General features: G+C 35.8%; 2 protein-coding genes and 1 pseudogene across 2 annotated transcripts in view; 1 reads left to right on the top strand and 2 right to left on the bottom strand.

Moving 5' to 3' along the window:
* The window catches only part of LOC149790409 (uncharacterized), a 116,417-nt gene extending 102,332 nt beyond the window's left edge, over nt 1-14,085 (bottom strand). The window contains exon 1 of the mRNA XM_089973217.1: nt 13,759-14,085. The gene's annotated coding sequence lies outside the window, so the exon portion shown is untranslated. The remainder of the gene's footprint in view (nt 1-13,758) is intronic.
* On the top strand, nt 7,006-7,914 carry LOC149790411 (uncharacterized). The gene is made up of 2 exons (XM_089973216.1): nt 7,006-7,075; nt 7,520-7,914. The coding sequence occupies exons 1-2, from the start codon at nt 7,006-7,008 to the stop codon at nt 7,912-7,914; spliced, it is 465 nt and encodes a 154-aa protein (XP_089829342.1).
* On the bottom strand, nt 8,581-10,752 carry LOC149790410 (uncharacterized; annotated as a pseudogene).
* Nucleotides 14,086-14,589: the final 504 nt, after the last annotated feature.

The raw sequence follows: 14,589 nt of genomic DNA, 5'->3' as shown, positions 1-14,589 counted from the left end.
TTTACACTGAAAAATAACCCACCATTAACTTTAAAGACTATGGAAATTTAATAAGTAGCCATGATTATCTGTGTTGTGATGAAATGGCGAAATGTGCATAAAAGTTATCTTTCCTTCATCAGGCGCGTTTCTATACCTTAATTTATATAACTTTGCACGCATGCGCATCCTCACTAGTGGTATGCTCTCACTCATGATTCTTTACAAGATGGCTGGTCTAAGTCTTAGAAATGTCTGTCTCATACAATATAGGAAGGCTGGACCGACTTATTGTTATAATATTGCACTAATCCAGTTTAAATTAAATAGTTAACATTAATGAGAAAAGCAATTAATCGACAAAAAAACTCACTACTCCCATCTAACAGAAAACCATTGTTCCTAAAACCCAACAACAAAGTTAAAGTTATTGTCTTTCAGTCAATTACAGATTCGTAGTACACATTTTAAATGTACATTACGTGAGCGTTAGTAGTATATGTGGATACTTTAAGGACAATGAGAAAATATATTACAGACCCCCTTGGGAACGTTTACGGACACGACTTTTCAGAACACCCTGGGAACATTTAGCGACAAGGGGAATCGAACATGGGGAATATTGGGACTGTATAGTGACAAGGGAAAGTGGGGTTGTTATATAGGGTAGCGGATAGCGGGTAAGTTCACTGGGCACGTCTAGCGTCAATGGGAAGAAAACATGGATAATATTCGGCTTGTATACCGACAAGGGTAAGTTAGGTTGTTGTATAGGGTAGCAGGTAGCGGGTAAGTTCAGCTAGTCCAGCGAGTAGAGGGTGGCGAGTAAGTTCAGCTAGTTCATAAACTATCCAAATTTTGAATATTCTTGACCAAACCTGACGGAGTATCTTCTGTCTCTGCTTGCTTATATTGACTGAATAAATAAACCATATGCCTGGACTCATAGTTAGGAGAAGACAGTCCCAAGGAAGGAAAATCACCTTTAAACCATTGTAACGCAAACAAGAAGGCTGAGCTGTCCTGTAATGAAAGTCCCTACGGGACCAGGAAGATTCCACTGTCACTATAAATTTACCCGCCACCCTCTAACCGCCCTGTTCAGCAATGAAAGTCCCTACTGGACCCGGCAGATTCCCCTGTCACTGTAAATTTACCCGCCAACCGCCATCCGCGCTGTCCTGTGATGAAAGACCCTACGGGACCCGGATTTGTTTTCAGGCGAAGAGAACAAATATCTTTTCGAGTCATATGAGTGCTCCTGAAAAGGGCCTTTGGTTTTCTTCTTCTAGTTCTCTTAATTTCTTCGTTTTCTCCACAAACTTCTTATTCTTTCTCCTAGTTTCATAACAAACCCCAAATATACTATACACACACGGAAAGAAGAGACAAAACAAACCCAAATATATTATCCACACAAACGTACAAGTACGCATACAAACACACACTGAACTATTCACAAAACACACACTCTACTATCCACACAAACGTACGCGCATGCATATAAACATATAAATACACACACCACACACGGGAAGAGGATACAAAACAAACCACAAATATACTATCCTCACACAGAAGAGGAGAAGGAAACAAACCCGAATATACTATCCACACACGGGAAGAGGAAAAAAAAAAACCCACAACAATTTACTACCTACACACGGGAAGAGAAGAAAAAAAAATGAACCCCAAAATATACTATTCACACACGGGAAGGAGCAAAATATAAAACAACAACTAAAGCAATCACCAAATTTACTATCCACAAACGGGAAGAGGAAAAATAACCAACCCCAAAATTTACTAACCGCACACGAGTAGAGGAGAAAACTAACCCCAAAATACCCCCAACCCCCGCAATACACAATGTACACACGGGAAGAATGAACAAAGAAACACAAATATACTATCAACACAAACGTACACGAATGCATACAAACCCTAATACCTACTATTAACACAAACGTACGCGAACACATACAAACACACACACACACATATCTACTATCAACACAAACGTACGCAACACACACGCACAAATATATATATATATATATATATATATATATATATATATATATATATATATATATATATATATATATATATATATATATATATATATATATATATATATTAGCCAATATGCGACCTTTGGTCGACACACGCTCAACCTTTAGCGGTCGCCTAAAGGATATATCTAGTGTCGCCCAAAAGTCAGACAATATTTTCTACTGTTTCTGTTAAAATAAAACTGTATTGGTCACTTGATATATATAAATGAGATAGTAATAAGGTTAAAACTTATTTTTAAGTCACCTTTATTTAAAAGGATGCTTAGATATTTCAATTTTAAAGTTTGTATATATATTCGCGGTACAACCTTTCGGCGACATCATGTACATTACGTATATCTTTGTTGGTAGCGTGTATGTTTATATCACTAAGATAGATTTTAAGTTTATTTTTGATCATCATCGTTTTACATATCGCACCGTTAGATTATTTAATGAAATACCATAGCCCCGCATATTATCTAAATATTTTGCCCACTACTAGGTTTAACTTCGAAGTGATACCTTCGAGCGCATGCTTATTTATTGGCCTTGTCAGCTTCCGGTAAAAGCTGTCTCTAAATTTTCAAAAATAATCGCGGGTTTGCAGTTGCCTTACACAAAGCGCATTGCAATTACTGCAAATGTAATGCAGGGATTTGTAGATGTAACAGGGATCTAGCAGTGTAGCCAGTAGGAAGAATATTCCAAAGTATAGAAGAGGTTGGTTGATCATGCAATTTGACTGAATGTGACTGTTGCTTGTTTATTCCGTCAATAACTCCAGTTGCAAACTGGGCCAAAATACCTAGCAGTGACTTGCATCATTCTTAGATATAGTGCATACTATAGGTTGAAGATTGGCTTTTGATTTAATCTACATGCAATTTAGGTGCTGGAGATACTACACAATGCCACACCAGTATAGGGGTGGGGTGTGTGTCTCGTATCGTTGCTTATGGTAGTTTACCTATAAATGACTGACTATTTGGAGTAACGTCGTTTTCGCCCGTCAGGACATGCACGACGATTACCTATAAAGAATATTGGGTACAGATAAAATAACCCCAGAACAGCACCCACCTCCCACCTCTTAAAAATAAGAGACAAGACATAATTCCCTCCCCCAGTACAAGTTATCCCCTTTTAAACATTTTTTTAAACCAACACAATATATATACACTGCTGTCGGGTATTTCTGCGCATCTAAGGTTTTTGTTTCCAATACTGAAGCAAAACGCATACCGAAATCGAACGATTGCCAAAAATAAAAAGGGTTGTTTTCACTGATGTCACGATTGAGTACACACAAACCCACAATGCAACGTGCGTGCACCTTGCGCAGCCATTTTGAGTCCCTAACAAACCTTTGTCAACAGTAGTCATCATGTATATTCAAGATAATAATCTGATTTAACTGTCGATAAGGACATTTACTTCATCGAAACGATAGAAAGATTATACTTGAAATTAAGTGCCCTATAGCACGAAAATAATAAAGCTGGAAGTTCCCTTGCTTACATCGAAAGACAGAATAGTGAAGTTGAACCGTAATCGTGCATATTGCTATCAAATAGAAATGCAGTTATTTTTTTATTTTTTTTACAAACACATTATTGACATTTTCAAAAAGTGTTTCGCATCATATCTCTAGGCTTGTCATCTTACAATAATGGTTGCGGACAATGATTTTCGGGAAACAGTATCAGTTACGAATTAACATTTCGTAACATGTTTTATGTCAGAACTGTTATGCACAAATACTTTTCGCGACAACAGTGCTTGTGCCAAAGACAGCTGACAAATCAATTTAACTAGTATAGTCAAATATTGTATTTGTGACGGAGATGTTGGACGTAGGATGATACTGAATGAAAGCAATAACCGTTCAAAAGTTTGATCTTCAGTTTATTCAAACGAAACATGACTTGTGTCGAATGTCAAAAAGAAGTATTCCTTAAATGCTTTTAGAAATATGAAATTATATATTAACAATTAGCTTTTAACTTGAACGATAACCAAATGATTGATTTCAGCGGATGAAAATTAACAATCATTACGTTTCTACTTGTTTGTGTCTCCATTTGTTTATGTGTTGGTTTATTGATCGATCTATTTTGTTTATGAAAGAATAACAAGGATGGTTGAAATTTAAATGTTTTACTTGAAGAAAACAAGTAGAAAAGTCACGCATTCCGTCTCATGTGGTTGACATGCACAACAGAATGTGATGTATTGTTATAATCTTACACACAAAATGAGACGTGTCTTCATATTTATGCAGGAAAAACAATGCTATTAGTGCTGGTTTGCAGGGCTAGGGACTCAAAATGGCGGATATAGACGTACACAAGTTTTGTTACTTCACGTGAAAACAACGGATACAGCAATGCTTACCATTTGAAAAGATGGATTTGTCATCAGAATATTCTGTTCAAAATAATATTCATTTTGGACGCAGGGGATACCACCGCCCATTTTTCCTGACTCGCGATATGTTGGCCGATTCTGCGCATAGCTTTGAAAATATGTAATGTTTATCCATATTGCTACAGAAATGAAATGTATTGCTTTGGACTGTTTCTGTCAGCAAATTCAGTCGAGTAATTAGGTCAGGTTTATAGTGTGTTTTACAAAATTCAACGTAAAAATACCAATAAATGACAAGAGATATTAAGCAAACTAAACCGATCTTGTAAAAAAGTTAGTAAAGTTCAACATTTTATGTTGTTGTTGTAGGGTTTAACGCTATTTTTCAGCACACGATAGGCTATACATGGCGGCCAGTACTAATGGTGGAGGAAGAACCCTTGAAAACCCTGGAAAAAAACACCGACCCACTGGAAGCTACTGGCAAGCTTTCTCACATATCCACATTAACCGAATCAGAGACTTGAACCCACGCAGACAGAGGTGAGATAGCAGTGATCCATAACAAAGAGCGCTTTAGACCACTAGGCCACTCGAGGCCCCCAACATTTTATGAAAAATAAGCTATTAAGTGTAAGAGAAACAACAATAAATAGGATGTAATGTGTTTATGTCTTATTGATGGGGAAAAAAATAATACATAATTTAGAAACAGAGTATACGCTGGGGAATTTGTTGAGAATTTGCTTTAAAGGCAAGTAGACACGTTGGGTAGCAGATGATTTTGTACATTTGGGACATCGTCTTGCAAAATTGGAAACTTGGATAAAAATACAGTTTTGTTTTAAGGTACACATTTTCATCTTTTATATAAAGTATTTTTTATATGATTCTAAAAGATTCACAGTAAATCAATTTTTTGGGGTTACAGGTTTAAGAAGGTCATGAAGTGGGTCTTCATATTGCTATTTAGAAATCACATTTTTATGTGCATTTCGAGCCAAAATGTGGGATATTTTGTACACTTTATGAATATCACTTTTCTTAATTAATGTACAATTCTTCTTTCTGAATACGAATGGATTTTTGACCCAAAATAGCACATGATCAAATGTTTACTGAAATGACGTATCGTTGCGCAGAATTACCCGACGTGCAGAATAGGCCGGTATGGCGGTATACATCTTTTTGTGTCTCCATGGACCATTTGATTCTCAAGCTTAGTGTGGGCCTCCTTTGAGTAGATAAATTAAATGTGTTGAGCCCATTAGATGTTAGATAATAACTGTAATAGATAAGGAGATTAAGATGCCTAATGATATAAGGACTTATTGCACACACTTTTGTTTTTTCACCTCACTTTTATAAGCATCATTACACACACTTTTAATCCATTGCATTAAATCCTTTAGCTGTTCTTTAACACGTGCATTTTTAAAGCATACCATATCCATTGGAAATAGAGCATTCCTAGCACAGAGATAGACCAAGAACTGAGCGTGCTGTATTTGACTATTATTTTGTGAATTACATAAAATCTGAGCCATAATATTATTGTATTATCATGAAATTCCTTAATTAAATTAAATATTAATATTTCTGATTTCTTTTTTGCCCCCATCCCATTTTAAAATAGGCTAGTATTTCTGACGGTTTAAAAAGTTAAAACTTGTTCTGGTAGAGGGGATTATGTTCTGTCCTTCATTTCTTTGTGTGGATTTTATCCTACACTCAATAACATGGGTTATTAAATATAATTTGTCGGTATATCGTAAGCAACAAATATGTGTATGGTGCCAGGAACAATAAGGTTTTTCGCATGTCAGAAAAATGGCAGTACAATTTTAGTTTTAAGTAATGGGATTTTTTTTAAACACCTAATCCCAATAATACAACTTAAGGTGTACACCCTGATATATTAGCTAGATATTTTCCCCACGTTTAGGTTTAACCTCCGAAGTGATACCTTTGAGCGTGATGCACATGCTTATATTTGCCAGTTCAATAAGGGTTGTTACGTCTCTTGACTGATTAAGTCCCCTAATTGACCCATGATGCAACGCTCTTGCGGCGAGCAAATCTATATGCTGCTATGGAAGCCAACAAAGATATCAACAAAACCGGTGACCTGGAAAACCTTAGTGTAAAGTGCCTAAAGACATATTTACGGGATAGAGGTGCCCACCTTTCAGGAAATAAAGCCGAGCTACTGAAAAGGGCGAAAGGAGTGGCAGATTTAGGTATTAAGACGTTGAGAGAAATAAATGTACAAGACCGAATAAATGAGAAGTTTCGAACCATTGAAAAATTCAAGACACCGTTTGGAGAGATATTACCTGATCCGAACCAGCTTCGTGATAATTGGACGTGTAATGTTGAAGACATACCACATGTTAGTGAAAATGACTCATACAATTATCTGGTGCTTAAAAAAAGGCGTACATTTGACTCCGAAAGTATGAAGGCCAAAAGACAGCTGAAGACCGCCATGTACATAGTGTTAAATTCCATCCCGTATTAGAAGACTGCACCCATGGATTTGTTAAGTGCAAAGTTATTTCTTCCCTCCCGACTCTGACGAAAAACAAGAAACCGGACTATGATGTTTGGATTTGTTTATCCAAAGAAACCGGGAACGTTCATTCTGCTGGTTGTACATGCAGTGCTGGGTAAGAGTATTTACTTTTTTAACAAAAATAATAAATATTAAGAAGAAGAAGAAAAAATACTTTCTTTATTGTGCACACTCTCTGCAGCATCAATTAAAATTAAAGCTGCTTTTATATTGACCTTAATTTACTCCATCAGATTTTAAGTCTAATGTGCCCGCACTATTGCGGTTTGTATATATTTAACGCATATTTTGGGGCTTTGAGTTCATTTTCAAGTATCAGGCATTACACAACTGAATTGTCGAAAAAAGTTCATATTCAGGTGACATATTTTATAATAAATATCTTTTCTGTGACCTACATCCAGTGAAATAGTTTAGATTTCATCGGTTAGAATCACCGGCTTCATAATTTTCTAAGTGAACTTTATGTAGTTTGAGTGCATACTTCGTGTGTAACAATGTCAGATTGATTCACCATTATTTGACATTATTGTAACAGAGAGTGGATTGTGGGTGAATAAGGAATTTCCCCATCTAGGTAGCAGTCGCGATGGTTTGGTGACCTGCAAACACTTTGAGGAATCATTAGGGCTAATAGAAGTGAAATGTCCATTTAAATTTAGAGACATGACACCATTGGAAGCAACCAAAGACCCATCTTTTTGTTGTGAGGTGATTGGTGCTGAACTTAAGCTTAAACAAGGTCATGATTATTATTATCAAGTTCAGGGTCAGATGGGAGTTTGTGATAGAAAATGGTGTGATGTTGTGATATGGACCCTTAGGGGATATCATGTGGAAAGAATTTTCTTTGATGAAAGATTTTGGATCCTGATGCTTGAAAAACTGAATTCATTTTTATTTAAAGGCAATTATACCAGAGCTCTTCTCTGAACGTATCAAGCGTGGCTTGTCATTATATAATCAGTAATCAGTATGTATAATGTGCATTAGTCCGCTTTTACACCAAATGACATTATCAAAGACTGCATAATTCTTTTTTTACCCGTATATATGTGCATCACTCAGCTGTATCTGTCAAATGAACTATGACTATTTACAAGGTCCATTGTCATGTAGACATTGAAACATTGTGTCCAAAATTATGCCATGTTCAAGTCATTCTGAATACGAACTTTTGGTGTGTGTCAGTGTTCTTAATATCGAGCTTCATTATACTGTTGTACATAGCTGAGGAGTTGGGGTTGGAATTAATGTTTTAGAGAAAGCACTTGTGGAATATAAATTTTAGGTTATATTGGGCCAAGTTCATGTGTGTGTCTGTGTGTGTTAGAGAGAGAGAGAGAGAGAGAGAGAGAGAGAGAGAGAGACATCTTAAGAAAATTGGTATCTGTGTGAAACAGGAAGCACATGTGCGCAAGAACATAATTAATAGTGTAACAAGTGCATGTGTGTTTGTCACAATATAAATATGTTTATCTTGTGATATGTTAACTCTGAATTTAATTTAACTTCAATTTTCTATATATAAAAGAAACATAATGTTGTTGGATCATATCATGTGCATTCAATAAAAAAGGATAGAAACTGATTTTTTTTGCTTGTTTTTATTTAATTGTTGATTCCTCAGGCATTCATATATTTCTCTCTCAATACACAAACACTACAAAGCAATGATAACAGACAACTTGTTGACTTGATCATGCATTTTACATATAAAAGTATAATGTTGCTGTGACACTTATAGGACCACTGATTGCACACTTACTTCTTATGAGTAGAATATGTAATTTATTTGCATTCTTTAAAGGAAGATTATGCATGGGCCACTGTGGCTTATATATTCCAAGACTTTATTTGAAGTAAACATCATGCTAAATAGCATGCAAGAAAAATATAATAAATTTTGACAATATAGATTTTGATTTTGATATATATGGATGTTCAGATTTAATCATCATATGTACATGTAGGTAAACAAAATCAAAATGGTTACCACGGTGTTTTTACACTCAAATGTAAAGAAAATGTGTTAAACCAAGTATCAAATTGTGACCTCTGGCTCACATAGCCAGCACATTGTTCATAGTTAATCAATCATTTATATCAATCATCATGTTCATTATCATGAACAAGTGGTTGTGGGAGATTTGCCAACGCCACACAAATTTTCCAAATGTTGCTAGCCTGATGTGCTATAGTGATAGGCATGACACCCTGCAGAATGCAAAAGTTCTTGACCCTCTCAATAGCTCTTTCTACATCTATTCTTAAATTTGCTATTCTTCTTGTTTCTTCAACCTGACGTCTATAAAATCTCTGAAACTTCAGTGGTGGAATGATCAAATGGATTCCTCTTGGAGTAGTTAGGTCAGATATAAGGAAACCTTTATCAGCCATAGATGCATCTCCTAGTTCACGCTTTTCCAATATCCCACTAGCCCGGGTGAGCTGTTTATCGCTGATACTTCCAGCCCACAAATCTGATGCAAATGTTATTAGACCAGAAGAACTAATACCTATTAATGTCTTGTAGGTCATATGTGATTTGTAGTTTGAATACATCAGTTACTTGTTTGCAAGTGATTGAGGTGTCTCTGTGTATATTTCTGTACAGTCGATTATTACTCTGCAAGAAGGATACTTCTTCTTGAATTTGTGAGGCAGATACTTATTAACAAGTGCACGCGATGGCCAGGAAATCAAAAACACCATTTTTCACTCAAATATGATATCCAGCTGTTTGTATTGTGACTGCACGTAGTCTTTGAAATATGAAATCTTCCTGCCAAGTCTTGCAACAGAAGGCCAAGCCGTAACTTCATCAAGACTAAAATAAATGCATCCATTGGTTTTAAAGATCTGGGGCGACCCTGATTTTTGCCATCTCCTTTTCGTTGTGTATGTACTCCAGCATCATTCAATGCATCAAATAAAAGACGAATTGTGTTAGGATCTGGAATTCCAGTGTAAAACATACACTTTTCACTGGATTCACTGATATCTTCAAAGGCAATGTCAGGTCCTTTTACTTAAATCCCAATTGATTTTGCTTGCTTTTCCTGAATGTCTGTAGATGAGTCCACCTGCATAACCTTACCAAATGTTTCACTCTGACATGAACAGTAATTATCATCTGTCTGTGTACCAACAGTAGTGACTAAAGGCTCTGAAACTGTTCGAACTCCATTTTCATTACAATCTACAGTAAATGGATATGTCTGGATGTCTTTCTATAAGAATCTACACATATCTTTTTCTTCAACTGCTCCACAGTAGTCATTGAAAATCAGGGAGACCTGTTCTGCGCAACAAGTTGTCTTCAGTGTTGTTTGGTCTTCACTTTTTTCAAAATCACTCGCAGCATCAGCATTGAGATCCATTGTATTAGGCTGTGATGCAGTTGACTTCTCCAAAAAGCACTGAAAAGATATGTGAAACTTGGCAATATTGGTCATATATCATTTGACATTATTTAAGTTTTCAATAACTTAACAAATAATTTCTGGGCAAATCATTATGTGCTTTAACCATAAACAAATTTAACCTAAGATAATTTATTCATTAACATGTAACATTATATTTAACATTCTTAATTCAAGCATGCATTTGAGATACAAGATGCACAATCTTACTACATATTGGACAATACTGATTATTTACTGCTTTTTGTTATATAAATGTATCATTATCTCTCCAAATTAAATGTAACAGATACCCCTCTTTTTATAAGCACAAGAAAGCTTTCAACGATATAAAAGCAGTTTTTAAATGGAGTTATTCGTTAATAAATTCAGATTAAATTACCTTGGACAATGCAAATATCTTTCTTTTCGACTTCATGTTGAAAACCGATGCAATGTTGTGTTCTTTGGTAAATTTTCCATCTAAGAAATGCACTGAACACAGGCGGTCATGTCTGTTGTAAGCGAATTGTGGCATCAAAATTTTAATACGCCTTATCCATGCTTTTCTCAACCTTTCGTCTGCAGGAAACTTGTGGAAAATTATAGTTTTGTTTGCAACAGATTTTCCCCGATAATTGGAACAAACACTGCAATAATGTCTCTTCCTATTCGCTTTTGGCACGCTAGTTGATGCATCCATAACGGGAGTATTGCTCACCGGAAATATGGATTGTAAATTCACAAACACGGTTTCTGGATTCAATGTACCAAAGAGCTCTGCAAGGGAGCCTATTTTCAGCGGCGGTAACAACCCTTATCGAACTGGCCTATATTGGCTTAATCAGCTTCCGGAAAAGCCGTCTCAATATTTTCAAATACAATCGCGGGCTCGCAATTGCCTTACTGAAAGCACATTGTAATTATTACAAATGTAATGCAGGGATTTGAAGGCATAACAGGGATCTAGCAGTGTAGCCAGTTGGAAGAATATGCCAAAGTATGGAAGAAGTTGGTTGATCATGCAGTTTGACTCAATGTGACTGTTGCTTGTTTATTCTATCAATAACAAAAATACAATCGTATCTACCTGAGATACCCATTTCACAATTAAACTTGCATAATAGTAGGCATTTCAGTTTAAATGCAAAATTGATGATATCACATATGATGGATGTTCATGACGAATTACAGGTACCTGCAGTTACAATATGAATTTTTTATATATAAAAATGCCCACTATATATGCATAATGATTGGCCCCCACCTTGTTTCTGTGTTGTTTACATGCATATCTTTAGGCTTTTAACCTTTGATTATTACTGTTTTTTTTAACTGAATTTTTACTTTACAAAGTAATGGTCGCAATAGTTATAAAAATGTTGATCCACAATTTCAGATCGTTACATAAAAGATGGTATGGTTTGGCTGTTGAATATTTGTGACCATCTTTGAAGTCCAGCAAGGAACGAGCCAGTAGTGGGGAAGGGTGCTTTCAATAGGATATTTTGTTTTCTTTTAACTCAAGATTAATTTGTTTTTAAAATAATTAAATTTTAAACTAATAGATACATGTATTATGTTGTTGTTGCTTTTTAGCTCTGCTGGTCATATACCAGAAGTGATTTTAGATGGTCTATTGACTGTCTTCAGTAGTCTATTGTTTGTGTTAGTTAACACAAGATTTTTTTGCTGCTTCTCCTAAGCTACTTATAGGATTTACATGAGACTTTACAGTCACATTCATCCCAGGGTCTAAAAAATGGTGCTGCTCTGACATCCAATATGGCGACCACAGTGTCCATCTTAAAAATATTGTTATCACTATTCCTAAATGGATGGTCTTATCACCATTCTGTTTTCACTTGACATCCAGTTGCTCCCTAATGAAAATGGTACCACCAGTATGGCTGCCACTGACCAACTTGAAATTCTTGTTACTGTTACTTCTGAATGAATGGCCATTCTGCTGCTAGCGATTTCATTCTTGATAAAATGATGCCAGTCTGACTTCCGGTATGGCCCAAATGACAGCCATCATGGAAATCTTGTTATTGCTACTTCTTTTGACTGTATGTCCATATCAACATGGGGTTTTCACTAAGAGACGTTGTATAATGTCTGCTTGGTCCTAACTAAAATGGTGCTGATCTAATATCCAATATGGCCACTACATTAGACATCTTGAAAGTCTTGTCATTGCTACTTTTGAATGGATGGTCATATCATCATGGAGCTTTAACTAAAAAAACATCTTGGGCTTAATTGACAGTGGTACTGATAATAAGTTCAGTGTGGCCACCACAGTGGCCAATTTTAAAATATTGTTATTTCTAATCATCCATTATGGATGGTTGTGTCAACATGGGGTATTCACCAAAAGACTACTTAATATGTCTAGCTGATCTTAAATAAAAATGGTTCTGATCTGATATCCAATATGGCCACCATGGCATCCATTTTAAAACTTTTGTTATCGAATCTCTACTTAAACAGAAAGTAAAAATGAATTGGGGTTTTCACCATATGCCTTTGTATGATGTCCAGTTGGTCTTATATGGAAGCTGTGCTAATCTGATGACCAAAATGTCCATTACGGCAGGGCTTATCATTGGAAAAGTACAGTTAATTTATTTGCTTGATATATTTAACAGTTGAAAGTATTGTGTATTTTCATTGGGCCTAAAATTACGGTAGCTTTCCTATGGGCTATCATATTAGCCATGTCACACTTTAGAAGCCATACTTTTTTTCCTAACATCCATTAAAAAGTACTCAGTTAATTAAATACCCTATCACCAAATAATAAAACCCCCATCATTCAAATAACACCTTTTATTTTCTTATAGGGTCCCCGATCGGCCAAGTGGTCTAAAGCGCTCTCTGTTACGGATCACTGCCATTTCACCTCTGACTGTGTAGGTTCGAGTCTCGGATTCGGCCATTGTGGGTTTGTGAGAAAGCTTGCCATTAGCTTCTCGAGGGTAGGTGGTTCTTTCCGGGTATTTCCCGGGTTCTTCCTCCACCATTAATACTAGTCGCCATGTATAGCCTATCGTGTGCTGAAAATGGCATTAAACCCTACAACAACTACTTTTCTTATATGTGTGATTATTAATATAATCCAGGATAATTACTGGCTCACTTGGCCACTACATGTATCTGTTGTACCTGACTTGACCATGCTTCTGGTACATGACCTTTGTGTTTGGATTTGCGCTGACATAATCACATGATTGGCCTGCCATTATGGTGTCCACTGGTATCGTGTATTATATATTTCAGTGATTTCCATTATCAACTCATAATGTGTGTCACATATTTTCAAATTAAACAAATGATGAATGATCATTCTGAAAAATGAATACTGCACCTTCAGAACGAGCATGAGATTACCCAGCTAGCCCCATCTAGATCTGTCATTGATGATTAAACATTGGTGATTCCAAATCAGACAGTGGAAATTACCTGAAGAAAGACCATAAGAAACAAAAGACAGTTTTCAGTAGTGAATGGGAGATTTAATTTACTTCAGTGAAAATCAGTGGATCACATAAATTTTCTATACTGCTAAACCTTTGTTTAGATTCGCTTAGTTTCATATGGGTGATAAGGGTTGGGTTGGCATGGTTTACACTACTTTAGGCACTATTAAAAATTGTTATTAGCTTTACTTGTTATAGAACAGAAGAGGTAGTATGATTGTCTATCATGCATCATTTGTTACCCATCCATTTGTCTGTTACTGCTAATTTGTTGTCAAATCTCCTAAACTACATTGATGATGGCAGTGAACCTTTTCTTATACACACATTCATCTCATGGTCTCGTTGGTCCTAAATGAAGACGCTGCTACTCAGTCATCCAATATGAAAACAGAGTTTTCACCAGAAGTCTTAACATACAGGTATCGTCTAGTTGAAAATCTTGTCATTACTTCTAAATGGATGGTGATATAATGTTTTAACTAAAAGGCTTCTGATGATGTCTAGTTAGTCTTAAATGAAAAGGGTGCTGATCTGAGTTTCATTATAGCTGTCACAGCCTTGATCAATCTTATAAGCTTTTTATCATTACTCTTTCAATATGGCTGTCATAGTGGCTATTTTGAGAACTTTGTCATCACTTCTTGTGCTAAATGGATTTCTTATTAACATGTGGATTTTACTAAAAACTTAAGGTGTCTAATGCAAATGGTGCCACT

The sequence above is a fragment of the Sinohyriopsis cumingii genome, chromosome 10, assembly GCF_028554795.1.
Source record: "Sinohyriopsis cumingii isolate HCF-2022 chromosome 10, ASM2855479v2, whole genome shotgun sequence".
NCBI classification, from domain to species: Eukaryota; Metazoa; Mollusca; class Bivalvia; order Unionida; family Unionidae; genus Sinohyriopsis; species Sinohyriopsis cumingii.
Note: the sequence above shows the minus strand (reverse complement) of the source record. Positions and strands in the feature narration are given on the sequence as shown.

Bases quoted from the DNA above. Each gene is read 5' to 3' on its own strand.
- LOC149790411 (XM_089973216.1), top strand. From the start codon at position 7,006: ATGATGTTTGGATTTGTTTATCCAAAGAAACCGGGAACGTTCATTCTG. The intron at 7,076-7,519 runs GTAAGAGTATTT...TTATTGTAACAG, and splicing joins GGTTGTACATGCAGTGCTGG to AGAGTGGATTGTGGGTGAAT.